General features: G+C 41.8%; 2 protein-coding genes across 3 annotated transcripts in view; both read left to right on the top strand.

Moving 5' to 3' along the window:
* astn1 (astrotactin 1) overlaps positions 1 to 22,767 on the top strand; it is a gene marked incomplete at both ends in the record, with an annotated part of 673,839 nt that overhangs the window by 243,205 nt on the left and 407,867 nt on the right. The window contains one exon of the mRNA XM_080725574.1: positions 3,130 to 3,267. Coding sequence (XP_080581700.1) covers positions 3,130 to 3,267 — 138 coding nt within the window. The remainder of the gene's footprint in view (positions 1 to 3,129; positions 3,268 to 22,767) is intronic.
* LOC308286252 (uncharacterized protein) lies at positions 16,934 to 21,759 on the top strand. Of its 2 annotated transcripts, XM_080727228.1 has the most exons (6): positions 16,934 to 17,010; positions 18,052 to 18,174; positions 18,361 to 18,432; positions 20,146 to 20,232; positions 20,340 to 20,417; positions 20,649 to 21,759. In XM_080727228.1, the coding sequence occupies exons 2-6, from the start codon at positions 18,066 to 18,068 to the stop codon at positions 20,774 to 20,776; spliced, it is 474 nt and encodes a 157-aa protein (XP_080583354.1). In that variant the 5' UTR covers positions 16,934 to 17,010; positions 18,052 to 18,065; the 3' UTR covers positions 20,777 to 21,759. The 2 variants fall into 2 exon arrangements, with proteins under 2 accessions (XP_080583354.1, XP_080583355.1); XM_080727229.1 differs by lacking the exons at positions 16,934 to 17,010; positions 18,052 to 18,174; positions 18,361 to 18,432 and adding an exon at positions 19,928 to 19,994.

The raw sequence follows: 22,767 nt of genomic DNA, 5'->3' as shown, positions 1-22,767 counted from the left end.
ATGATGGTCTCTGCACACTTTCTATGACCCAAGTCTCGTGTGACGTTAGTCTCGTGTGAGCTGTTGCTACTGCATACATACAGTATAGGGACATAGGGACCTACACACTAAGTCAAACGTAGGAGCAGTTTGACTTTTCAATAATCATATTTGAACTGGGGACCCCCCACCCTGACAAGCACTAAGAGTTGAGGCATTACATTTTGCATAACACGGTTCTATTGTGAAAATAGCCGATCTACATGCTCACAACGCCTCGCAAGCATGTAGATCGGCTATTTTCATAATTTCTGCCTCTAATATTTGACAATTTGGCCAATGTTTAATTTGTCATTTTAGAGGTATTACAAAGTCCTTAACCCTAAACCCTAACCCTAACCCTAACCCTAACCCAATTGTCACTTTAGAAATGTGCAAATGTGGGACCAATTTACCCTCTATACACTTAAACTTTATGTTGGTTTGTTTACTGTTGAGTGAGAAAACAATGTTGCACATTAACTTAATCATCAGGCGACCCCACAAAATAATTTGGGGACCCCTCTGGGGGTCCCGACCCACAGGTTGAGAACCACTGTGTTAGTGTGTGTCTTCATCATTATGTCCAGCTTAGTGTCGTACAGCCACGCCACACCACGCCCTTGTCTCTGGTACTGTATGCAACATTGTATCGCTGGGACCCCAATCTACATTGTAACATACACTGTATTATTCATTTATGGGTCCATTGCTTTAGAATAAATACATACATGATACACTTTATTCATAAAGCACTTATCAAAACTGAGGAGAAAAACTGGAGAAAAACACCACGTCATGCATAAAAACAAAGTCCTGTGAGAAGAGAAATACACTTCTAAAACATAACCTAAGGTTTCTGAAAGCTTCAAATTCATCATTTATATATATATATATATATATATATATATATATATATATATATATATATATGATGTTGCTATATGTACAGCAAATACTAATGAGACACAGACGTGGCTCTCTTGAAAGGTATAACAACGTAATAGGTAGCACCAGGTCTAAATGGGTTAAGGGATCAAACAAAGATTCAAAAACAAGTTTTAAGAAGGGATTTAACAGAAGAAAGTGATTTATCAAAAGCCCTGAGCTCCGCAGCGCAGGTCGTTGGGGAGTCGAGGAGCCTTGACAGCAGAGGTGTGTTTCTCACCCTTTGTCTTCAGCCTCAGATAAACCCCAGCGTCTCGTCCTTTTTTTTTTTTTGTTGCTGTGAATTCTATCAAGACCTCGGCAGCTTCAGTGTTTTGCATCCGTGTTTTGACATGGTAGGCCCCTTTTCCAGGGAGGTCTCTGATCTCTTCACTGTGCGCAGGCAATTTAGCATGAGTTTGATAAACTGCATAGCTGCCACGAAAGATACAGCTTCAGCTTCCATTCGTTTTCTTTTATTAAATTTAGGCCTAGAATTATTGAATGCTTTAACCAGTGAAAAATAGCAGATATACAAGCTCACAGCGCGGTGCCGCGCTGCGAGCTTGTAGATCTGCTATTTTTGTAAAAGTCGTGAAAATGTGTGCAAATCTTTGACTATATGTATTTTCAAAGCGAACATTTTGCTTCTGGGTGGTCCCTGGAACTAAATATTTTGAGATGGGTGTCCATGGCCAAATACATATCATTTTGGGGGTCCTTCACATGAAAAGGTTTGAGAACCACTGACATAGTAGTCTCTCAAGAACAGACTAACTGAGCTCCAGTTAAGTGAAAAGGACCTTTTCTTTGACGATGGCTAGCCAGATTGCTGACATTGAAACATAGGTTTTTCAAAAAACCTTAGAAGGATTCAAAAGACACTTATAAAATCGGGTCAAAATTCTAATTTTCACTATTTTTCAATAGTTAAAGCATAACATAATGATACACAATAATGTGTACCCGTTCTAAATGGGTTAATCCCCCTCACCGCGACACAATAAAGGCTAGGTATATGGTACAAAATTATAACAGGTATACTGTGTATGGCTGCAGCCTGCATTCAAATGCAAATGCGTCATGTGCCACAGAAGTTAACCACACCGTAGTCTAAGGTGACAGGTCTTTTTAAGAGGATAATCTGCAACTCTTTGACTGTCATTGTTTAGTCCACAAAATACGACTGTATCAGAACAACTCCATACTGAGGAGTTGCAGTGCTTTTGAGTTGCAGGTATTTTGTGTTCTCCGTGCCAAGTGGATGACTTACGACAGGGCTTCTCAACACGTTACGTATCAAGAACCCCCAGTTTGATAAACATTCGTCTAGGGGTCCCCATTTTTGGGTCCAATTGCTTCCATTCTGTACAGTTTTAGACCCATACGTGCAGTGCCGGTTCTAGGACTCAAGTGGACCTATGCAAGATTATTTTAGGTGCTAAATGCCTAAACTGTAAACTGTATGCATGCAGGCGGTGCTTAGAAGCACCCGCACGGCAGGATTTGAGAGAAAATCAAACGCTCGCTTCTCTAGTTCAGCCTCACGGCACATTCAAGGTGGTGGTTATAGTCTCAGATACCACAGCAACCAGCCAATCAGAATCAAGGAATGGAACTAGACGTTTTAGAATGCGCTTTAAGGGTTTTGCGCAAAAATCTTTTTATGGAAACACTTCAAATTTCGAATAAACTTTCATTATCCGCAAACACTTTTATCCGCTTGGAGGAGGTGGATTTTGAGGCTTTATCGAATAAACTAAATGCACATTAGTGAATGGAAACGGGTCAACACAACACACAGCAGCGACAAGTGCACAACTTGATTGCATGAAGGCTAATGAATATATGCCTGTCAACACGTCTAAACATAACTTTAGTTTTATTGTTCAACTCCATTTCATAATCATAACTGCTACAATAACAGGGAGTTGTCTTTTCTCTTCATAACAAGGTCATTAATGGGAGAAATAAAAGTATAACTGACCCTACCAAGTAACTTGTTTACTTTTATAATTTATTAACTAGTAATGTATAGAAGTCTAAACCAAAACTGCCCCGCCCGTCAAAAAACACAACACAAAGTAACGTTTTGGGGTATGTTCAGTGTGGACTCTGGTCTGTTTTCTACTGAGAATGCAGTATTACAACAGTGGTTTAATGTCATCATATCCCTTGTTCCAGGTTCACCTACACCCTGGGCGAAGGCATGTGGCTGCCGCTGAGCAAGAGCTTTGTGATCCCGCCCGCCGAGCTGGCCATTAACCCCTCGGCCAAGTGCAAGACGGACATGACCGTCATGGAGGATGCGGTGGACGTACGGTGAGTCATGACACCTGGCGATATTACTTTTTCTCTGATATTACTTTTCCAAGGGTCGGGTTGTAGGAGGCGGAGGTTCAGGAAGGAAGCAAGGATATATAACTCTAAAACTATAGACGTTCGGGGAGGTTTCATAAAGGTTGTGAAGCAAGGTACAGTGTAGGTCTTTATTCTTTTTGCTGACCACTGCACCAAATGGAAAAGGGGGGGGGGGGGGCATAATCTTGTGAGTTCTGCAATAAAGTTTAAAGAGTTTCTTGTAACTTCTTCTCCATTGAAGTATTGCTGAGAGATGTTTAACACTGCTCTGTGTGTGACCTTTTTCCTCAAAGAATTGACGAGATTTAAAAAATATATCTTATACGGTATGATAAAAAGAGATAAAACTGAATATTGGCTTAACAACAAAATGCTCCGCTGCATCCGCTACAGTATTTGTTGACACCATCATTATTGTCCATACCAGGGTTTCCGCTAGGCATTTTTGGGGCCGGCCACCTTGGCCGGCAGGATTATATTTTACCGGCCAATCAATTAATTTATCGGCCATATTATATTGAACGTCACATACGTGTTTGCAGATGAGATACTGTATCTGCATGGTGCACCGTGCACCCAACTGATAATTACACCATTTTATGTTTGCGCTGGCCTTCCTTCCTCTTTATCACAGGTGCAATTGCAATATGTTCCAACAAAATAATATCCTAACTATCTACTTATGTAGAGGTATCGCTTGCCAAAAAAAAGAAGTGAATAGTTAAAGTGGGCGCGCAACGCAAGCGAACCGTTTGCGCGCCCTGCCACACAGTGGCCTACAAATCAATAAGTTAATAGTATATGATTTTGGCTTCACGTCTCATTAAACCTTTTACACACATTTGTTTTATTTTGTTAATGTTATGTTATGATGCATGGCGCAAGGAAGGTTGACTTGCCTCTGTTGCTTTGACCACGATGGCATCACATCCATGCGATCATAAAGTCATGTGCGTGCTTGTATAATATCCATGATTCCACAGAGTTCGGGTCCCTTTTTTATTATCGTCTAGGCCTACTGGGTCCAGCTTGATTACCTCAGAACCCCAGTTCTGTTCTGATTATACTAACACTAAACCCACGCTGATTGTTACAAGGTGCTGGAACTGTCAGCTGTGAAACGAGATGTGTGCTTCTCCGTAAGGCGTGTGCGTGTCTAAAATAGCAGACATACAAGCTCACAGCGCCGCGCGTTTCGCCTTGTTGTGAGCTTGAAGCTCTGATATTTCCAATGCACAGCGCAGTAGAGATGGGATTTATGGCTCTTTGAAGTGAGCCGGATCTCTGGGGTCCGTTCCTTTCAAAGAGCCGTTCAAAAGACTGGCTCATTCTAGCTCACAATGCTATCGTTCATTTCAAAGAGCCGTTCAAAAGACTCGATTCGTTCGCGAACGTCCCACCACTACAGCGCAGCATGAAGCAGCAGCAGTGGCGGTGAGCTCCGCTGTTGTCAGACAGACTCACAGAACATGATACAAATTTAAAATTATGATAGGTTTTAATGGTTGTAGCTTTACTACTTTAAACAAATAATTATGTGTATAATAAGATTAAATGATAAAATAGCCTAAGAGGCATTTACCCAGCCGGCCACGGTGGCCGGTGGACTTTATAATTACCGGCCAATTAAACATTTAACCGGCCAATGGCCGGTAAATACCGGCTAACGGAATCTCTGGTCCATACGTGGCTGTTGACTCTTTGAACCCGGGCGATATTGTTTATTCCCATTTCTCTCCTTTAACCGCTGCGTATAGCGAGTCTTAACTGCTTTGCGAGGTGGATGTCAGACACAGAGAGGTCTCATTGGTCATGATTCAGAGAGAAATGAAACTCTTGAGGTCGAACACAAAATCAATAAGGCGACAGCAAAACGGAGGGGGAGGGGGGGAGAGAGAGAGAGAGAGAGAGAGAGAGAGAGAGAGAGAGAGAGAGAGAGAGAGGAGAGAGAGAGAGAGAGGAGAGAGAGAGAGAGAGAGAGAGAGAGAGAGAGGAGTTGGTACGAAGGAGAAACGAAAGAAATAGTTAGTAATGCAATGCCATAAAAGTGTTTGAATTGAATTGTTAAATGCATCATAAATCCTCCAAAGCAAGTCTGCTCCATGTGCAATGATTACCTTGAGAGAGAGAGAGAGAGAGAGAGAGAGAGAGAGAGAGAGAGAGAGGGCAGACTCTGGGTTAAGGCAATTCTGCAGACAGTATTCAATTGGATGACAGCAGTTCCACAACACAATCTAGTCCATATTATGGAGTCGCATCGTATCCTCCAGCAGGACTTTGCACCGTCTGATTGGATCGGGGGGGGGGGGGGGGGTCCTGGGTTTATTATTGCCAGCACTGTTTATATAATATTTAGAATTTAACTTTAAAAATAGGATTTTTCTTTCCTTCTTCCACTAGACAGGTGCCAGCCTACACGCTGGGAACGATGCAAATAGAGAATACATGCCGCGCCCTGTTATGCCTGTTAACTAATGCCTATTACCTGCCTGTGCCTATTACCTGTTATATACCCGTTGTCAGAGTTCTACCCTTTGTAACCTGAGTCTGTCTGCCTGTGTCCCCTTTATACCCTTATATGGAGATTCCTGATGTTATCAGTATATGGCCATACTGTATCTGGGGGGATCTGCCGTTCTGGAAGGTTTAACTGACTGTGGAAAGTGGACTGACTAAGTCAGTTTTTCTCAAAGTGGATTCCAAGGACTCCTTTCGGTGGGTTCCTTTAGGGGGGTCTAAATGGACCCATACAAGTGTGTAACTCTTGACAGTGTACAAATGGAACCAAATGAACCCTAACAGGTTAATTTGGTTCCATTTGTATACTGTCAGAGTTAAGGGAAGACCTTGAAATTTGAAAGTTTGAGAAACACTGGACTAATTAACCAAATGGCAGAGACTTTGTGTGAGGACTTTGCCAAACAAAGCATAGGCTGGGGTTGCCATGGCTCATTCGGGCCATATGGCCAGAATATGGCGGTTCTGGGCAATCCGCCTATGCGGCCGACCCGGCGCCGGGCACTGCACTCCCTCGCGTGTACGTGTGCCGAAACTTGAAGACGTCCGGCGAGCGGCTCTCGAGATACGTTTTACAGACGTATACGTACAGAGATTCTGTGCATCTGTGCTTGATATGCTACGTTGCAGGCACACTGAAAATGCACACGCTGAGCTTGTAGATCAGCTATTTTCCGGCACCTAAACGAAGCTTAAATCCAGATTTATGTGCATAAAGATGGGGAGTTTCCTTGATAGAAATACTTAAGTTCTCCCACAGGGCATTGAACGTCACGGAACTAACTACTCCTCAGTTGCCAGCGCGGGGTATTAATTCTTTGAGACACAGGTTTGTTTGAAACTAAGGCCATGTTTACTAGCTCGACAACGGTTTGTAGAGAGAACGCAAAATGTCATCGCGTTCTCACATTTTAATCCAGTGTCCAGATGGAGACTAAAACTAAGTAGTGTGCACACCAGGTCGCTAGGTGGCAGTGACGCGCTATCTGGAAGTGTGTGACATCATGTCCGCTCTCCTTCCTGTCAAAGCATTTATTATCACCATGGCAGCGTACAGGCTCCACTGCGCTCCACTGCTGTCGGCTTTGCAGCGTCAGTCATTACATCACACAATTTGCGGTTTCCCTGTAACTCGCCCGTTTAGATGGAAACACAAGGAGGATCGCTTCACAGATTTTCACTCAAAAATGTCCAACCTCCGAAAATGCCGTCGTCGTCTGAATGGAATGCATATCTGACGTTTAATTTTGTGGTTTTCTCGTGGAAACGGCATTGCATTGTATAAACGGGGCCTTTGGGAGGATGTCACGTTTATGTACGTGGTCGCGGGTTTTTTAAGCTATATGTTAGTTGCGTCGTGTCTGGCCATTCCGGCAGCATTACGAGTGTAAATGAGGCTGGCTTGACAGTGCAATAGGGGCACGTAAGGTAGATCAATATTTCACCTTTACCATATCCAAGGGTCAATATTGAGTGTTAGCAGCCTGGGGCTGTACAACTACAACAACAACTTATCTGGAGGTTTCCATTGTGTTGAATTCCCATTGCCACTGGATTTTCTAGACACAAATCTCTCGGATATTATGTGGCCCCTCACTCAGAATATCAGGGGCCTTATTCCTCAGCATAGTTGAAGACAGTTTAGACAGTCCATTTAGACCTGGAAAGCATCATCTGTTTCACAAGTTTGAGAACCGCTGATCATAGAAACATACGTTTTTTTTTGTTTTCAAAAACCGTAGAAGGATTCAGAAGACATTTGTAGAATCAGCCTTAAAGGAGTAGTTCACCCCCAAAATGACTTTTTTTCTATTGATTACTCACGCCATGGAGAGTAGAGTTCAATAATATCTTTTGGTTTTTGTCACATTCCTAAGAAAAAAAATTGATTCGAGTAAATTTACCCCCATTGATTCCGGATGGGGACCCGTTTCGAAACAGGTCCCCATCCGGAACGAATGGGGGTAAATTTATTGTTGTCACATTTTTGTCTTAGGAATGTGACAAAAAACTAAAAATATTATTGAACTCTAGTCTCCATGGCGTGAGTAATCAATAGAAAAAAAGTCATTTTGGGGGTGAACTACTCCTTTAAGGTCGTTGCACACTGCTGCGTTTTTCCAGGCCGAATATCGGAGTGAATTTTGGAGTGAGTAAATAACAAAAATCGAACACGTTATGTCAATCACGTTTGCACACTGCCGCCCGTTTCGTATTTATTTTTTCGGACCAGGGTTGATTTTATTCGATTTTGTCAACTGTCACTACTGGGTCCTTTGCTCTCTCTCTCTCTCTCTCTCTCCTATCTCTCTCGTTGGCCTGAAAAATGCTTTCGAGAATTTCGGATTTCCAAAAACGTAACCGAAAAACACAGTGCAGTGTGCAACCACCTTTAGGTCTTAATCCTTTCTAAGTGCATTCACAAATTAGGGATTCCGTTACCTTGCCCGAAGGCGTGTGGACACAGATACTGTAAAGCCTCGATCAGAGTCTGCGGTGAAGAGCTATCCACCGCAAATTTTAGGTGGAAATTAAGCTTTCCACCTCAAGGCAGAAAATAAGTGAAGGTCATCATAGTCAGTCACGGTGAAGTCCTATTCACCGTGACTGACTGGTCTAGATCGACCAATCAGTGAACGGGGTGAAGAGCCTATCTGTCTGATAGTAAAAACAGAGAGATGTGTCGGGACTCGCGGTGGAAAGCTCTTCACCGCGAGGAATGACGTAACGTTGTAGTTTTATGACTCAAAAAGACTACACTGCGGAGCCGACTCTGATCGAGGCTTAACTCTTTCAGTTCATAAAGATGAAAGATTTCCAGTCCATGGCCAAACACCATAGGTCTCATTAGTCAACCCACGTGCAAGGCCATTTGTTCATTTAATAACGGCATAGTAATGGAAAGGACATTTATCTACAACGCAATGAGTGATGAATTTTTAACAGACATTTGCATGAGACTTTCCTTCTTATCTCATTAGATCTTTCAGCGCTACATGCATACGTACTGTACATTCGCCACAGTTTAAGCCAGTGGTTCTCAACCTGTGGATCGGGACCCCCCTGGGGGTCCCCAAAATATTTTGGGGGGTCCCCAGATGATTAACTTAATGTGCAACATTGTTTTCTCACTCAACAGTAAACAAACCAACATAAAGTTTAAGTGTATATAGACTATAGAGCGTATCTGCACATTTCCAAAGTGACAATTTAAGGACTTTTTAATACCTCTGAAATGACAAATTAAACATTGGCCAAATTGTCAAATATTAGAGGCAGAAATTGTGAAAATAGCCGATCTACATGCGCACAACAGGTGTGGTGATCATGTAGATCTGCTATTTTCACAATAGAACCGTGTTATACAAAATATAATGCCTCAACTCTAAGAGTGCTCGTCATCAAATCAAATATGATTATTTTGGGGGTCACGGCCTGAAAAGGTTGAGAACCACTGGTTTAAGCTATATAAAAATAGAAGCTCAAAATGTGTCACAATGTGAGTTTGTAGGTGGGTCATTAAAAAAAAAAAAATCTTGAATATTTTGGAATCTATAAAAAAGAAAAAAAGGTAAAACTAATGCCATGGCCAAAATATGGGCACCAAGGTGAAAGTGGTTAAAGGAGCATTCTTCCTCACTAATGCTCTTCTTAAGATTGAACCAATTTCTGCCAACTCATTACGCTTCTCTGAGGTGGGCAGTTACCACATGGCCATATCCAATGTTGATTTTGACAGATTTTTTTATTTATTTAGTTTTAGTTATAATTTTAGTCATCTGAAATCCCCAGTTCAAATATGATTATTTCGGGGGTCACGGCCTGAAAAGGTTGAGAACCACTGGCATACACTACCTGTCTTTGGGCATTGCGCATAGGAGTAAGCGACTCTATTGAGCTGAATTATCGTTATATAGTCCTGGAAATCGGGTTAAATATTCTGGAAAAGTTTTGGAAATTAATTGGTAAGGATGTGTGGGAAGTTGGGAACCCTGTCTATTGCAGCATGATAACTCTCCAGGAAGACAAAGGATGTTTTTTTTCCAATTAGCTTGGAATCCCCACCGACTATATCACTGGTAGACAGTGTTCTGAACGCTCCACAGCCCACATCTAAGAGGCAGAGTGACTCGACAGAAATGGTTTCATCTTATGTTGAGAATTAGTCAGGACCAATTATTATATGATACGATAATACGGTTGAAAATGTGTGCTCTTCATAGTTGCAGTATTAATGTCAGCGAGGTGGTTCCCGGTGGTCTCCACTTCCAGGAAAGACACGCAGATAACAGGACCCCCAAGTACCAGCGGTCTTTACTGCATGCCATTTCAGAAACTGTCCACGCCAAAAGGATAAGTGCTGCGGTGCTGCACCGCAATTAAAATTTAATTTTAATTAACGTATAGAGCGCAGACGAAACCTCGCAGCCCGTCCATCATCACAGGCTAATTTCTGAGCAAAATGTCGCATGCTTCATTATGTGAATTTCACGGTTCCCTCGCGAGCCAACAAGTGGTTTATATGTAAGGGGAAAGGTTAATTGGATGCAGGTTAGCGCTGTCCTATTACCCCCTCCCCCCCACAACACACACCTCAGCTCCCCCCGCTACCGCAGTTTTCCCGAATTCCCGGTGAACCTAAGCGCAACGGTGGGGGCGCGGGAGCGTGGGGAACACACACCACTGACTATTGCCGGCGATGATGGAGAAGTTATATAGCTTTATGTATTGAGAGGCACTCTTGCTGATTTCGTAAGAGACTCGTCGCCAATTGCAAGATATTTAAAAGTTATTTGGGGCCATGATGATAACCTCTTCTTCCCACTACTAGACTAAGGATATATATATTGTCTGTGTTATTGTTTACAGCCACAATTATTCACGTGTGGCGAGATCGCGGTTCTAGTTTTACTAGTAGGTTAGTGTAGGCTTAGAAGCCTTTTCAGAAGCTAATTTAATGTTTTCCATTTCCTTTATCCTCATCTAATCTTGCGCTAATTCGCCAGGTTTTAAGAACTAGTAGGCTTTTCAGAAGTTTAATTGAATGTTTTCCATTTAATGATTTCCTTTATCCTCATCTTGCGCTAATGCACACAACTGTTTTTGCCAGGTTTAAAGTCTTATTTTAGTTGTTTCTCATAAGCTCGCGACCCTCCTTGCCCATCGGCCCCCACCGTTGCGCTTAGGTTCACCGGGAAAACTGCGGTCGCAGTTCCACCACCCCCCGTATGTCCTCACCTCAAATGCACTTCCTGCCATTACGTGCTACCTTTAATAATAGAATATTAATTAATTATGATTGAGGACATTTATCATACGGTTTTGAATATTCATTCACGGCAATATGTGGTTTTCCTAGCGACGTACGCTGACCATGATGGATTTTCAATTTACTGTAGCAGGAACACTTAATATGATGAATGCAAACATCCACTTCGTTGCACTTCATTTTAATTAAATGTAGTTTATTGCAATATATATTAAATAAATTGCCAAAACATACCTATAAAACATTAACCCAGTAGTTTCCGGGTATATAATTTATGAATTTTGTAGCTTTGCATTTTTTTTTTTACCTGATTCTCGAGGCTCCATGAACGCAGTACTGGTCCCGGAAGTAATCCGATTACATTTCATTCCATTGCTAACGGTGGATTACACTTCTTGATTCCGTTTTCTCCCGATGGATTATGGGGATTTGAGTTTTTTGCTTAAGTGGCGGGTGCCACAGAGCGCACGCAGACTTGGCACTTACTCTGTCCTTTAAAAATGGCTGCCAAAGTGCCAGGATGCCAAATTGACCCATAATAATGCACGCCCATGCACAGATCATGCACCACGTGTGCACACGCCGTTCACAGCTTTCAAACAAAAACATCTGCTTGGAAATATGTTCAGGGCGCACGGGCGGAGCTATAGGAAAAGCAGCCAATGCAGTCGCATTAGGGCCCGGGGGGGAGGGGGCCCGCCACCGCTCCGGGGAAAAATAAAATAAAAAAATAAATAAAAAATAAACTTTTATTTTGAAATGCCTACCGTATTGAGAAGACACTCTATTGCCCCTCTTGACTGATTGCCCAATCAGATCAGTTGCTTGAGGACAGCTGTTTCCTGTTTACTTTTAGCGGTAGGCATGAGAATTATATCTTCTCTCTGCCATCTGTTTAGCGTTTAGGGCTGTTATCGGTAGTTTTCTACAGCATGGCTCTGAAACTAATATCTGATTTCTTTGGTGGCCCCGACACCCAATTAAAAAAAGAAAGAGTTGTAGGCTACAGAAGCAAGTAGGATATTGTTGATCAGTCCGTGACTCAGAGGAGGAGGATTAGGAACAGAATTTCCACTCAAAGGTAATTAATAGCATTTATACCAGGGGTCTTCAACAGGGGGTCCTCAACAGGGTGCCCTCAGACAGAGTTACTACAGGGGGTCCTCCAAATCTTCCAATCCTTTTTATATTAACCACTTGAACCCTAGTGTCCATATTATGAGAACAGTAGCCAAAAATAGCAGATCTACAAGCTTGTGAGCTTGTAGATCGGCAAAGAGGTTTGTTTTAGAGGGGAAATGGACAGACTGAAAGTACAGAGTGAAAGGTCAAGTTTATTAGGTAATGACGGCTCAAGTGGTTAAATACCTGAAACACAAATTGACATGAATCCAAAATACACTGATGATTGTGCTGTCAAACGATGTAACTATGGAATCTCTGAAAAGGTTGTGGGGGTCCCTGCTTCATCTCTCTCTCAACTAAGGGGTCCTTGGCCTGAAAACATTGAAGACCCCTCATTTATACTGTACCTATTGTGTTCTGATTGCCGCTGTTGCCTACTGTATTTTATTGTGTTGTCAGACTCAGCTGCTGTGCTGTGCTGTTTCTGACCAATGTTTGGTGAAAAAACCTCGCATTCGGGCCCGGCGGGGGGTCGCTACGCTACTGGTTCAGGCATTCATGAGATAGCAGCCATTATGTTTTCTTCAAAAGTAAACAAACATGGCTGCCATGTTTGAAAGATGGGGTTGGTATAAACATGCAATTTAGCGATCGCGATCATGCCTAGTAGATAGAAGGAAGTTAAAAAAACTAAAAACAAACAGCCAAAACTCGGGAAACTCAGGAGATGGCAGAAAATTAGTTAAGTCGGGGAAAGCACTTGACGGTCGAATTTTAAATCCCGATATGCACCCTTTGTGTTAACCCTATATGCTTCACTGACAGAGGTCGCCCATGGGTCCAAACCTGGGCCCATAATTCCCCCTCCCCCAAATCTCTTCACAGAGGAATAGGAATTCTTGGGGTTTTAATGGAAACTGGAAGTACTGTTCCTACGAAACAGTGTGGGCTCGCTTGTAAAGAAATAATTTAAACAAATAACTAAAATAAAAACTCTTAATCAAATAAATGTAGTTTTTCCTTCATTTCTTATGTTTGTCATGTGAAGCTCAACCAATACTCCAGCTAACACCACTCCCAGATGTTTTTCCGTCAATTGCATTTCATTGGCTAAGGGCCCTGCCTTTGTACTGTCTGCGGCGGAACTTGGTAAATAAATAATCAAGATAACATAGTCCCCGACGCGGCGCGGAGTGCATGTGCCGGACCTCGACTCGACCCGATGCGCGGTTTTCCGAAACCGGCGCGAAACATTTGGAATCTCCTTATGCAGAGCTGATTGTTGACATCAGGCTGTTCCGGAGGAAATCGGCACAAGCGCTGACTCATTGTGACATCACTTCATAAAAGGCTCTGACATCACGTACACCACATGAGTCAATGGGCAAAAATGGACACAGGCAAACAGATGGTCAAAACAGATCCTATGACAACAGGTATAATGGGGTTTGCATTAAAAGGCGGGGCATTCATTCCCTATTTACATTGTTCCCGAGTTGGCCAGGTCGCCGACTAGACTTCTAGTTCTTAAAATGTGAGATTCTTTGTGTCTAGCAGTAGTTGTGTATGGCAACATAGTTCAAAGACAACGTAAAGAACAGATTAAGAAGTGAGGCAACTCTTATAACTGTCATTTAAATGTAAATACAGACATGAATATAAATATTGCTCAAAGGACATTTGATGCTGTAATCAGCCCCCCGCCGACGCCGTTTCATTACCGGGGAGGAAGTACTGTAGCTTCCCTGGCTTGGAGGTTAATTACAGCCCAGAGTAGACCCACGTTCTTCAGTAGCAAAGACATCCAAGGTCACACAGATCTATGTCACTGTTGAACTGGGGGACATGTCAACGCCAGAATCCCTCATTCAGTACAAAGCGTTGCCGGCTCCTCTTCCATCGATCGGTATCCCGTTCTTCTGATTCATACGAGGTCATAATGCATAGAAATGTATCTGATGAACGCAGGGGTGACGCACCAAATTCTGGGCCCTGGGTACAAGGGTTCACTGCGGGCCCCCCATGAATGTTCTTCATAGGGGGGGGGGGGGGGGTTTAACCCATTTAGACTGGGAACGCATTATTATTACGCATTATTTTGTGCTTTAACAATTGAAAAATAGCAGATATACAAGCTGCTTGTAGATCTGCTATTTTTGAAAAATCCTGAAAATTTGTGCAAGTCTTTGAATATTTAAAATCCTTCTAAGGTTTTTGGTTTCTATGTCAGTGGTGCTCAAATTCTTTACATGTCAAGGACCCCCAAAATGCGCTTAAAAAATACATGTATTCAAAGATTTGCACACATTTTCACGACTTTCCAAAAATAGCCGATCTACAAGCTCGCAGCGGGTGCTGTGAGCTTGTCGATCTGCTATTTTAGAATAGCTAAAGTATAAAATAATTAAGGCCCCTCCTATGGGGTTATATTTAGGACAATTCAAATTCGTATTCGTACTTTGCCTTTTTTTTACTCGTAAACATTTTTACCAAAAAAACTATACGTAAACAAATTAATTGGAAAAAAATATCCGTAAAAAAAAAAAAAGTATGAATGTTTTTGGGGAAGCTGCAGTGATTATAATGCCAAAACTAAAAAACAAGACAAAATACGAATATTTTCTTACTGATTTACGAGTTGTTTTGTTGGTTACTTCATCACGAATGCTTTCATCATCTCACGCACACGAATCTGTATGACGCACACGAATGCATGCATGGAATGAATACGGCCAATAATCACGTGATCGGCAGAGAGCCAATGGGGGTGCGGCCTTTCCACTAGCCAATCATAATTCTCCATTGTTGGCAGCGGTTGCCATGTCTGGTAAAAGTGAGTAATCTCTGCTTTCTGTTGTTTATGGGAAACGTATGTAACTATGCTACAGTCTTCACAGCAGAGCCGACAGAGAAAGGTAAGATAACGTCGCTATTATTATCATAAAATACAGCAATCTATCTAATAAAACGTTTGTTAAATGTGCTTAGCAGTAGTGTCTTTTAGGGTTTAGTCCGGGGTCTTTATTTGATGTAAAGAAAGTTTAATATTAACGCTAGCCTCATTAGCATCTTAGCTCCGTCTATAATAGGCTATTACATCATCAGACTGTTGGTTCTAAGTGGGGTCCGGGGACCCCCAGGGAGTTCCAGGGGGTCCCCAGCTAAATTATAGTTAGGAACCAAATGGACCCTTAGGGGTATGTAACTGTACAAATCATTTGGTTCCATGTGTACACTCTGAGTTATGCTAACGTATGATTTTACAATATAAGTTGGGGTCTCAGAGATACAAATGCTATTAAATGGGGGGTCAGTAGCCTAATGGATGTCAAACTGGGGGTCCTTGAAATTAAAATGGTTGGGAATCACTGCTAGAGCCGTAAAAATGTTCTCTTATGGGGTCACTGGCCTAAATGGGGGTCAGTGGGAATGTGGGATAATACAAGTCAATTCTTATTACCTCTTATTAATTTGGTGATTATCAAACGAGTATATGGGGACCAAACAATCTGTACAAATAGAGTAAAAATCCTCAATGTTAATTTCAATCTGAGTGTAGACCTTTACAGGTTCATTTGGTTAAATGTATTCTTTAATTAAAGTAAAAATAGTCTACACAGTACATGTTATAAACAACTTTACTTTTGACTAAGTCCAGTTTCATTAACATTGTAAAATGATAGCTATAGTAACAGTAAATATCTGTTCTTACCATACATAAAAATACATTTAATAATATACATAGTCTTGTCTTGGGTACATTTATTTTTCTTTCAGGAACTGTGATGACATGGACCACATCAGCCGATCAGGGTTCCGATGGCAGGATGTAGCAGCAATCAGATTTGAGATTCAACCTCTTGAAAGAGCTCCAAGAAGGAACAACAAACTTTCTGTGGTCCTTCGTGGTGAGGGAGGTTGACGACTGTTTGGTTCAGGAAAACTCACACCCCTGTACTTTATTGGGAAGGAAACTATTGATTCTATTCACAACACACATTTGTCTTTGCCTATTCTATAGCTACACCTACATTATTCAGAACCTTATTCAATTTAATTTACAATATGCAAACAAAATCCGCCCAAAATACAATACTCTACATTCTATTGTTTTCCTAAATAAAAGGCCAATTGCATGTGAAATGATATTGCTTGTATTGTCTGAATACATTTGAATAAAGCTGATACAAGACTACATTCTATTGTTTTCCTAAATAAAAGGCTAATTGCCTGTGAAATGATATTGCCTGTATTGTCTGAATGCATTTGAATAAAGCTGATATAATTCACAAGACGTAAACATGTCATGATTCATGTGTTTTAATCGAAAAAGATGAACATGGTTAGTAGTACAGAATATCGTCGCTGTCCAATGAAAACCACGTAAGTCCATTATTATGGATTTTTACTTTTCATCATAGTTGGATTACATTCACTCTCCTCTCTCTGCTAGTATCAGCTGGTGTGTAAATGGCCAATGGAAAGTTGTTTTATTGACCAAGCTATTTAACACGCATCACCATTGGATGTTTGACATGTCCCTCAAACCGCGTATGTAATGGGCGGGGAGATACGCTGAAACAGTAATCACCATTGGATGTGGGACCTGTCCATCACACCGCGTATCCAACAGCCAACGGAGATACGCTCCGAAACGACATCACCATTGGATGTTCAACCTGTCCATCACACTACGCGTATCTAACCGCGGGAGAAGGACTGGAGGAGGGGAATGATTCAGAGCAACAAACTTTTTCTTCACTAAACGACACGGAATTCGACATTATTACAAGGTAAAGTATCACCAAATGTCTTGTTGAGAACTGTATGCTTAGGTTATACCAACGATCATGTTCACGATTGTGCTTGGCGTCGTGTGAATTGTTATTATTCAAGGAAAGTATTGTTCTCTGATGTTTGTGTTGTCTGTTTGTTCTCTGAACAAGCAGCGTCGTACACTGATTTTGCTTCAAACATGGTTCGCCTCCGTCAACCCACCGCAACTGGCGTTATCGATCAAATAATTTGCCATGTGGTTTTCCATTTACCTTTACCTTATACCTTACATTAAGCTGCCAGCACAACAACTTCTATGGAGTGTCCATGGAACCAAATGGACCCTTTACGGGTCCATAAAGGGTCCATTTGGTTCCATCTGGACACAAACGTACCATTACATTAAGCTGCCAGCACAACAACTTCTATGGAGTGTCAATGGAACCAAATGGACCCTTAACGGGTCCATAAAGGGTCCATTTGGTTCCATCTGGACAAAAACGTACCATTACGTGTGGTAAAAGTACTCAAATGTTTTTACTTTAAGTACAAATATCAATAATGTAATGTAGAAATACTCTGTTACAAGTAAAAGTCTGGAATTCAAAATGTACTTGATAAAATGGCTAAAGTGTTGGCATCAAAATGTACTTAAAGTGCCAAAAGTAAAAGTACTCTATGCAGAATGTCCCATTTCAAATATTTTGAAAATGGCAGATCTACATGCTCACAATGTGTCGCACTGTGAGCTTGCATTGGAGTAAAAGTACTCCAAAGGCACTCAGCTTGTTGTGTATTAAAGTACAATAATTTTGATCTGTGATATAGAGGAGTACAAGTATTGGAAATTGGAAATAATTCAGCTTGTAGTGGAGTAAAAGTAAAATATTTGGATCTGAGATATAGTGGATTAAAAGTATTGGAAATTGATAATACTCTAGTCAAGTACAAATACCTCAATATTGTACTCAAGTACAGTACTTAAGAAAATGTACTTAATTACTTTACACCATTGTGTTACCCTTGATTTTAACCCTGTATTCTCCTTTTATTTTCAGTATAACATTTCAGGATGATGTATTCTATGGAGGAGCTGTGTGCTTTGGTTAGCGTCAAGTATGTCAGGGGCAGACATGACGAGGCAGAGACTGTACTAGAGAGCAGTGAAAGCAGCGAAGAAGGTTTGTGCGATAAAAAAAAATAGAAAGAAAAATAGGAATAAGTCAGCTCAGTTTAATGATGTGTGTAGTGATTCTGGCTGTGGTGCAACTTGTGTGATTAATTTGGAAATCAAAGTGTTTTAATCATGAATTACAATAATTAGCTGCTGTATTCAGTGTTCTAATGATAATCTGTATCTTTCCAAGATGCACTTGATTGTGACCAAGTTGATGCTGCCAGTGCTGGGTCAGCTGTTTTGATTCAATCTGGGAGTGAAGGTATGTGGTGTGGTGTGTTATGAATTATAGTGCATAGAAACACATATGTGTGGTTTTGTATTGTACCTGCTGTCCTAGTTACAAATCCCTAAACATGCACTAAGTACCCATTTTGAATTGTTGCTGTACTAGTTTCAAACATAGTATTATTACCTTAACACAAATTGTTAATCAGTATCTGCTGTAGTATCACAATCTTAAAAAGTAGCCATTTCATTAATTCGTGTGACCTTTTTCCCCTTTCAGCAGGAGAAGCAGTTGTGGAGGACTCATCAATTGAGGAGATTGAAGGTTTGTCTTTGTCGCACGCACACACACCCACTGAGAGAGAAGTAAGGTTTGTGGTAAAACAGATTAAGGGCAAAGGATGCAACATCTTGGCAATGTAATTTCTACTTTGCATTCACTGTACATTGTGTTCCTCTTATGTTTTTACCAGATGAGCTTGATTCATCATGGAACCTTAAATTAGAGTTGGATAATCCTGGTGCTGCTGAATCTGGATATGGATATGAAGGTAATATTAATAGCTGTATAGAGTCTTTCATACAAAAACATGACGCACACATGTGACACTTTGCATTATTGTCAATGCTGCATGTTTTCTATTTGACATTCAGTCTCTTCTCTTTTTCTGCAGCAGAAGTTGTTGCGCCTCACTCAAATGAGGGAGGCGAAGAAGGAATTGAGGATGACTTCTTAACTCATTTAGTGCCACCCCTTTCACCACTAGAGGGCGCCCAGTGGCCAGAGAAAATCCCATAGAGATATGCTGGTATATGCAGAAGCCCTGCAGCCATGACTTGCCTGAACACTTTCCTTTGTGCATGACTGCATGTACAGGAAGAGGATGAAGTTAGCTTGAAGTTAGCTATTGGCTACCAAGCATTTTAGAAGCCTTATTTTCGTCAACTTAGCCATGATTAAACCTTGCACACCTCATGCATGGGAAAAAAACAGAGAAGAATGAGCTCTGAAAAATCCAATGCAATCCTGGATTGCATTGGAGTGGATTTGTGCAGTTTGTTCACAGCTTTCAAACAAAAAAATCCGATTGGAAATCCGTTCAGGCATTCTTGAGATAATCGCCATTATGTTTTACATGTTATGTAAACAAACATGGCTGCCCTGTATGTTAGATGGGGTTGTATGGGGGTGGAACATGCAAAATCGCGATTGAAATCATGTTCACCAGATTTGATGGGGTCCAAAAAAAAAAAAAAAAAAAAATCAAAAAAATTTTTTTCAAAAAAAAAAAAATTTTTTTTTTTTTTTTTTATATCCCGAACTTGTTCGGGATAGGCACCCTGTGATACGATCATATATCCCGAACTAATTCGGGATAGGCACTCATGTGGGGAAGAAGAAGGTTGGTGTAAAACTAACAAGTGCCAGGGAACCGAGGCTATTGGCCAGAGCAAAGCCTGACACTGAATTGCAGGTGTGTTAACATTGCATTCATTTTGTTTCTTTCTTTCCCAGATCCACTCTACCACTAACCCTAACATCTAAACGTGACCAACATGGTGATTCTTCTGGTGCTGCTGAATCTGGATATGAAGGTATTATTATTAATAATCACTGTAATAAACACAAATAGTGACTGCTGAATGTTGCATTTTCATTTTTTTCCTTCAGAATCATACTGTACATGACCAGAAAGCGCCTCACACTTAATGTGAGAACATCTCATATTTCTTTTCTGTTCTTTAGGTGCAGACAGAGTTGAGCCGGACTCAAATGTGGAGGATGAAGATTCTGAAGGAGTTGAGGATGACGACACAAGTGGGGACGAAGAAGGTTTGTGTACAACCAGGCTTAAGTCAGCCAGAGCAAAGAATGCAAAGTCCTAGCAACACTGAATTATGTCAACGTGTGCATTCTGTTTGTTCCTCTTTCTTTCCCAGATCCGCTTGATCGAAACTGGACACCTGAACGTGACCAACATGGTGATTCTCCTGGTGAATCGGAATCTGGAAATGAAGGTGTTGTTGTCATTATTAATATGGACACATTGATGCACATGTGTGTAATGTAGTATCTTGCATGGTGCATGTTTGCTATTTAACTCTTTTCTTTCAACTACACATCCATACAGTACACATGTACATACCCACACAGATGTGCACGCAAGGGGCTGCACAGATACACACAGAGAGACTCGCACACTAATGGTCTGAATGACAAATTTTCTCTCTTTTTGTGACACAATATAGGACTTGAGGTGGAAGAAGACTCCTCAGGTGTTGATGCTGGTCTCTGTAGGAAGAGGAGAAATCCAGAGGGCTGGAAGAACAACATCCAGAAGAGGCGTAGAATGATAGGCCAGTCATATCTGGCCTAGGAAGAATAGAGAGTCAGTGTTAAAGGAGGGAAGAAAAATGGGTGTGTCATGTCAGTCTGCAGCCGGCCACAGGTCCAGTAAACTGCACTGCAGAGAAGTGGAAGAGTCGAAGCGAGAAGAGATCTTCAAGTACTTCTGGGAGAAATTAGACTGGCGTGAGAGGAAGATTTATGTTGCATCATTGGTAGAGGTGAGCAGTGTAAAGCGACGGAGGACAGGAGCAGAGAAATCCAGGAGGTCGGCATCCATTTTCTGTCACCTTGTCGTAGATGGCAGGAGACTCGGAGTGTGCCAACGCATGTTCCTGTCAACCCTAGGCTTGAAGCAGTGGTCTTTTTTGAAGTGGGTAGGAAGAAGAGGGAAAAGCCCTACTGAGGAAGATAAGCAGAAGCGGGTGAGGGTAAGGAAAGAGGAGTCTGACTTCTTGAAGACCTTCCTTCTGGACCTTCCAAAAGTTCCCTCGCACTACTGCCGGTCCTCGTCCTCTAAGATGTTAGCCTGCTTCCAGACCAGAGACCCCGCCCACTCTCAGAGTGAGCTGAGTCTGAGATCAGGCTACTAAGATGTACCTGGAGCCTGTGTTCAAGTCCATCAATCACCTCCATGCAGAGTATATCCGTTCCAGTGCAGACCATGGCATCCAGGCGCTGTCAAGGCAAGTGTTCACCAGAATGTTTAATGTTTGAATTACTCTCTTTTTCACCCGAAGAAAGACCAGTGTGATACCTGCTGTGCGTTCAAGGCTGGGAACATTGAGGCTGCCACATGGAAGGAGCACTGCAACAAAAAGGACACTGCACAAGCCATGAAGCAGAAGGACAAAGACGAGGCAGGTGAGAAGACCTTGGTGACATGCATGGATCTTCAGGGGCTCCTGCTCTGCTCCAAGCTACAGGCCTCATCCCTCTATTTCAAGACCAAGCTCTGTGTCCATAACTTTACCATGTATGACATGACTTCACATGATGCATCAAATTACTTATGGCACGAGGGGGAAGCTGGTCTCTCTGCCAACGAGTTTGCTTCGTGCATCGTGCACTTCCTCGAAGAACATCCCTCTTATGATGAGTACATCCTGTGCACAGTGTGATTGAGAGAAGACTGAGGAACAGAGACATCTGCGTTCCAGCTGAGTATGTCGTTGCCATCCGGGAAGCCCGTACCAATCCCAGGCCATACCAAGTGAAGTATGTAGACCACACTTTCTTCAAAAACTTCAGCCAGGTGAACCTCTGCAAAGCCATCTGCCCGGGAAAGGTCACTGGGGATCCCACCGTGCATGACCTCCGAGCAATCAGGTATTTGAATACATAATAATGACATAGCTGCGGAAACCAAAACAAACATTATTTAATGAGTATTAAAACCTGACTTTTCTCCCCTGTCACTGTCCTTGTATTCATCCTAGGTACAACGTTGATGGCAGTATGGAGTACAAGATCGACCACTCAGACGCCTGGAAGCCCTACGAGTCCCCATCACTGAGGAAGAAGAGCAACATCACCACAGTGTCCCCACTCTACACTTGCCGCCGCACCATTAAAGCGATGAACTTCAAACATCTGCAAGAAATGAAGCAGGTGTTGCCCAGTGATTTCCATGGCTTCTACAACGCCCTCCGCCATGAGCACGAGGAGTGATGGTTTCTCTGTTTTTCTCTCTCTCCGTCTGACATCACCACATAGAATCGCAAACTTGACTGAATGGACACCTTTACAAGATTTCATATTTAGATTGTAATTAGAGAAAAGACAAGATGAGTGTTAAAATGTGTTAATTTTCTTCTATAATTTTAGCGATTTTGATTACATTGCTTTCAGTGCTTGGGGACATGTGTACAATGGCTAAATATGTATTTTTAGATACAATAAGTCCATTCAAAAAGAGGCACCACAATCTTTCATGGGCAGATGTTACTTATGGGGGCTAGTAGTGTCACTGTAAATTGTAATAAAATAAATTGCCAGCTTATTGTGTCTAAAAGGACACAT

The sequence above is a fragment of the Nannobrachium achirus genome (genome assembly GCF_963921795.1).
Source record: "Nannobrachium achirus genome assembly, chromosome: 5".
NCBI lineage: Eukaryota > Metazoa > Chordata > Actinopteri > Myctophiformes > Myctophidae > Nannobrachium > Nannobrachium achirus.
Note: the sequence above shows the minus strand (reverse complement) of the source record. Positions and strands in the feature narration are given on the sequence as shown.

Bases quoted from the DNA above. Each gene is read 5' to 3' on its own strand.
- LOC308286252 (XM_080727228.1), top strand. From the start codon at position 18,066: ATGATGTATTCTATGGAGGAGCTGTGTGCTTTGGTTAGCGTCAAGTAT. The intron at 20,233-20,339 runs GTTTGTGTACAA...TTTCTTTCCCAG, and splicing joins CACAAGTGGGGACGAAGAAG to ATCCGCTTGATCGAAACTGG. The intron at 20,418-20,648 runs GTGTTGTTGTCA...GACACAATATAG, and splicing joins ATCGGAATCTGGAAATGAAG to GACTTGAGGTGGAAGAAGAC.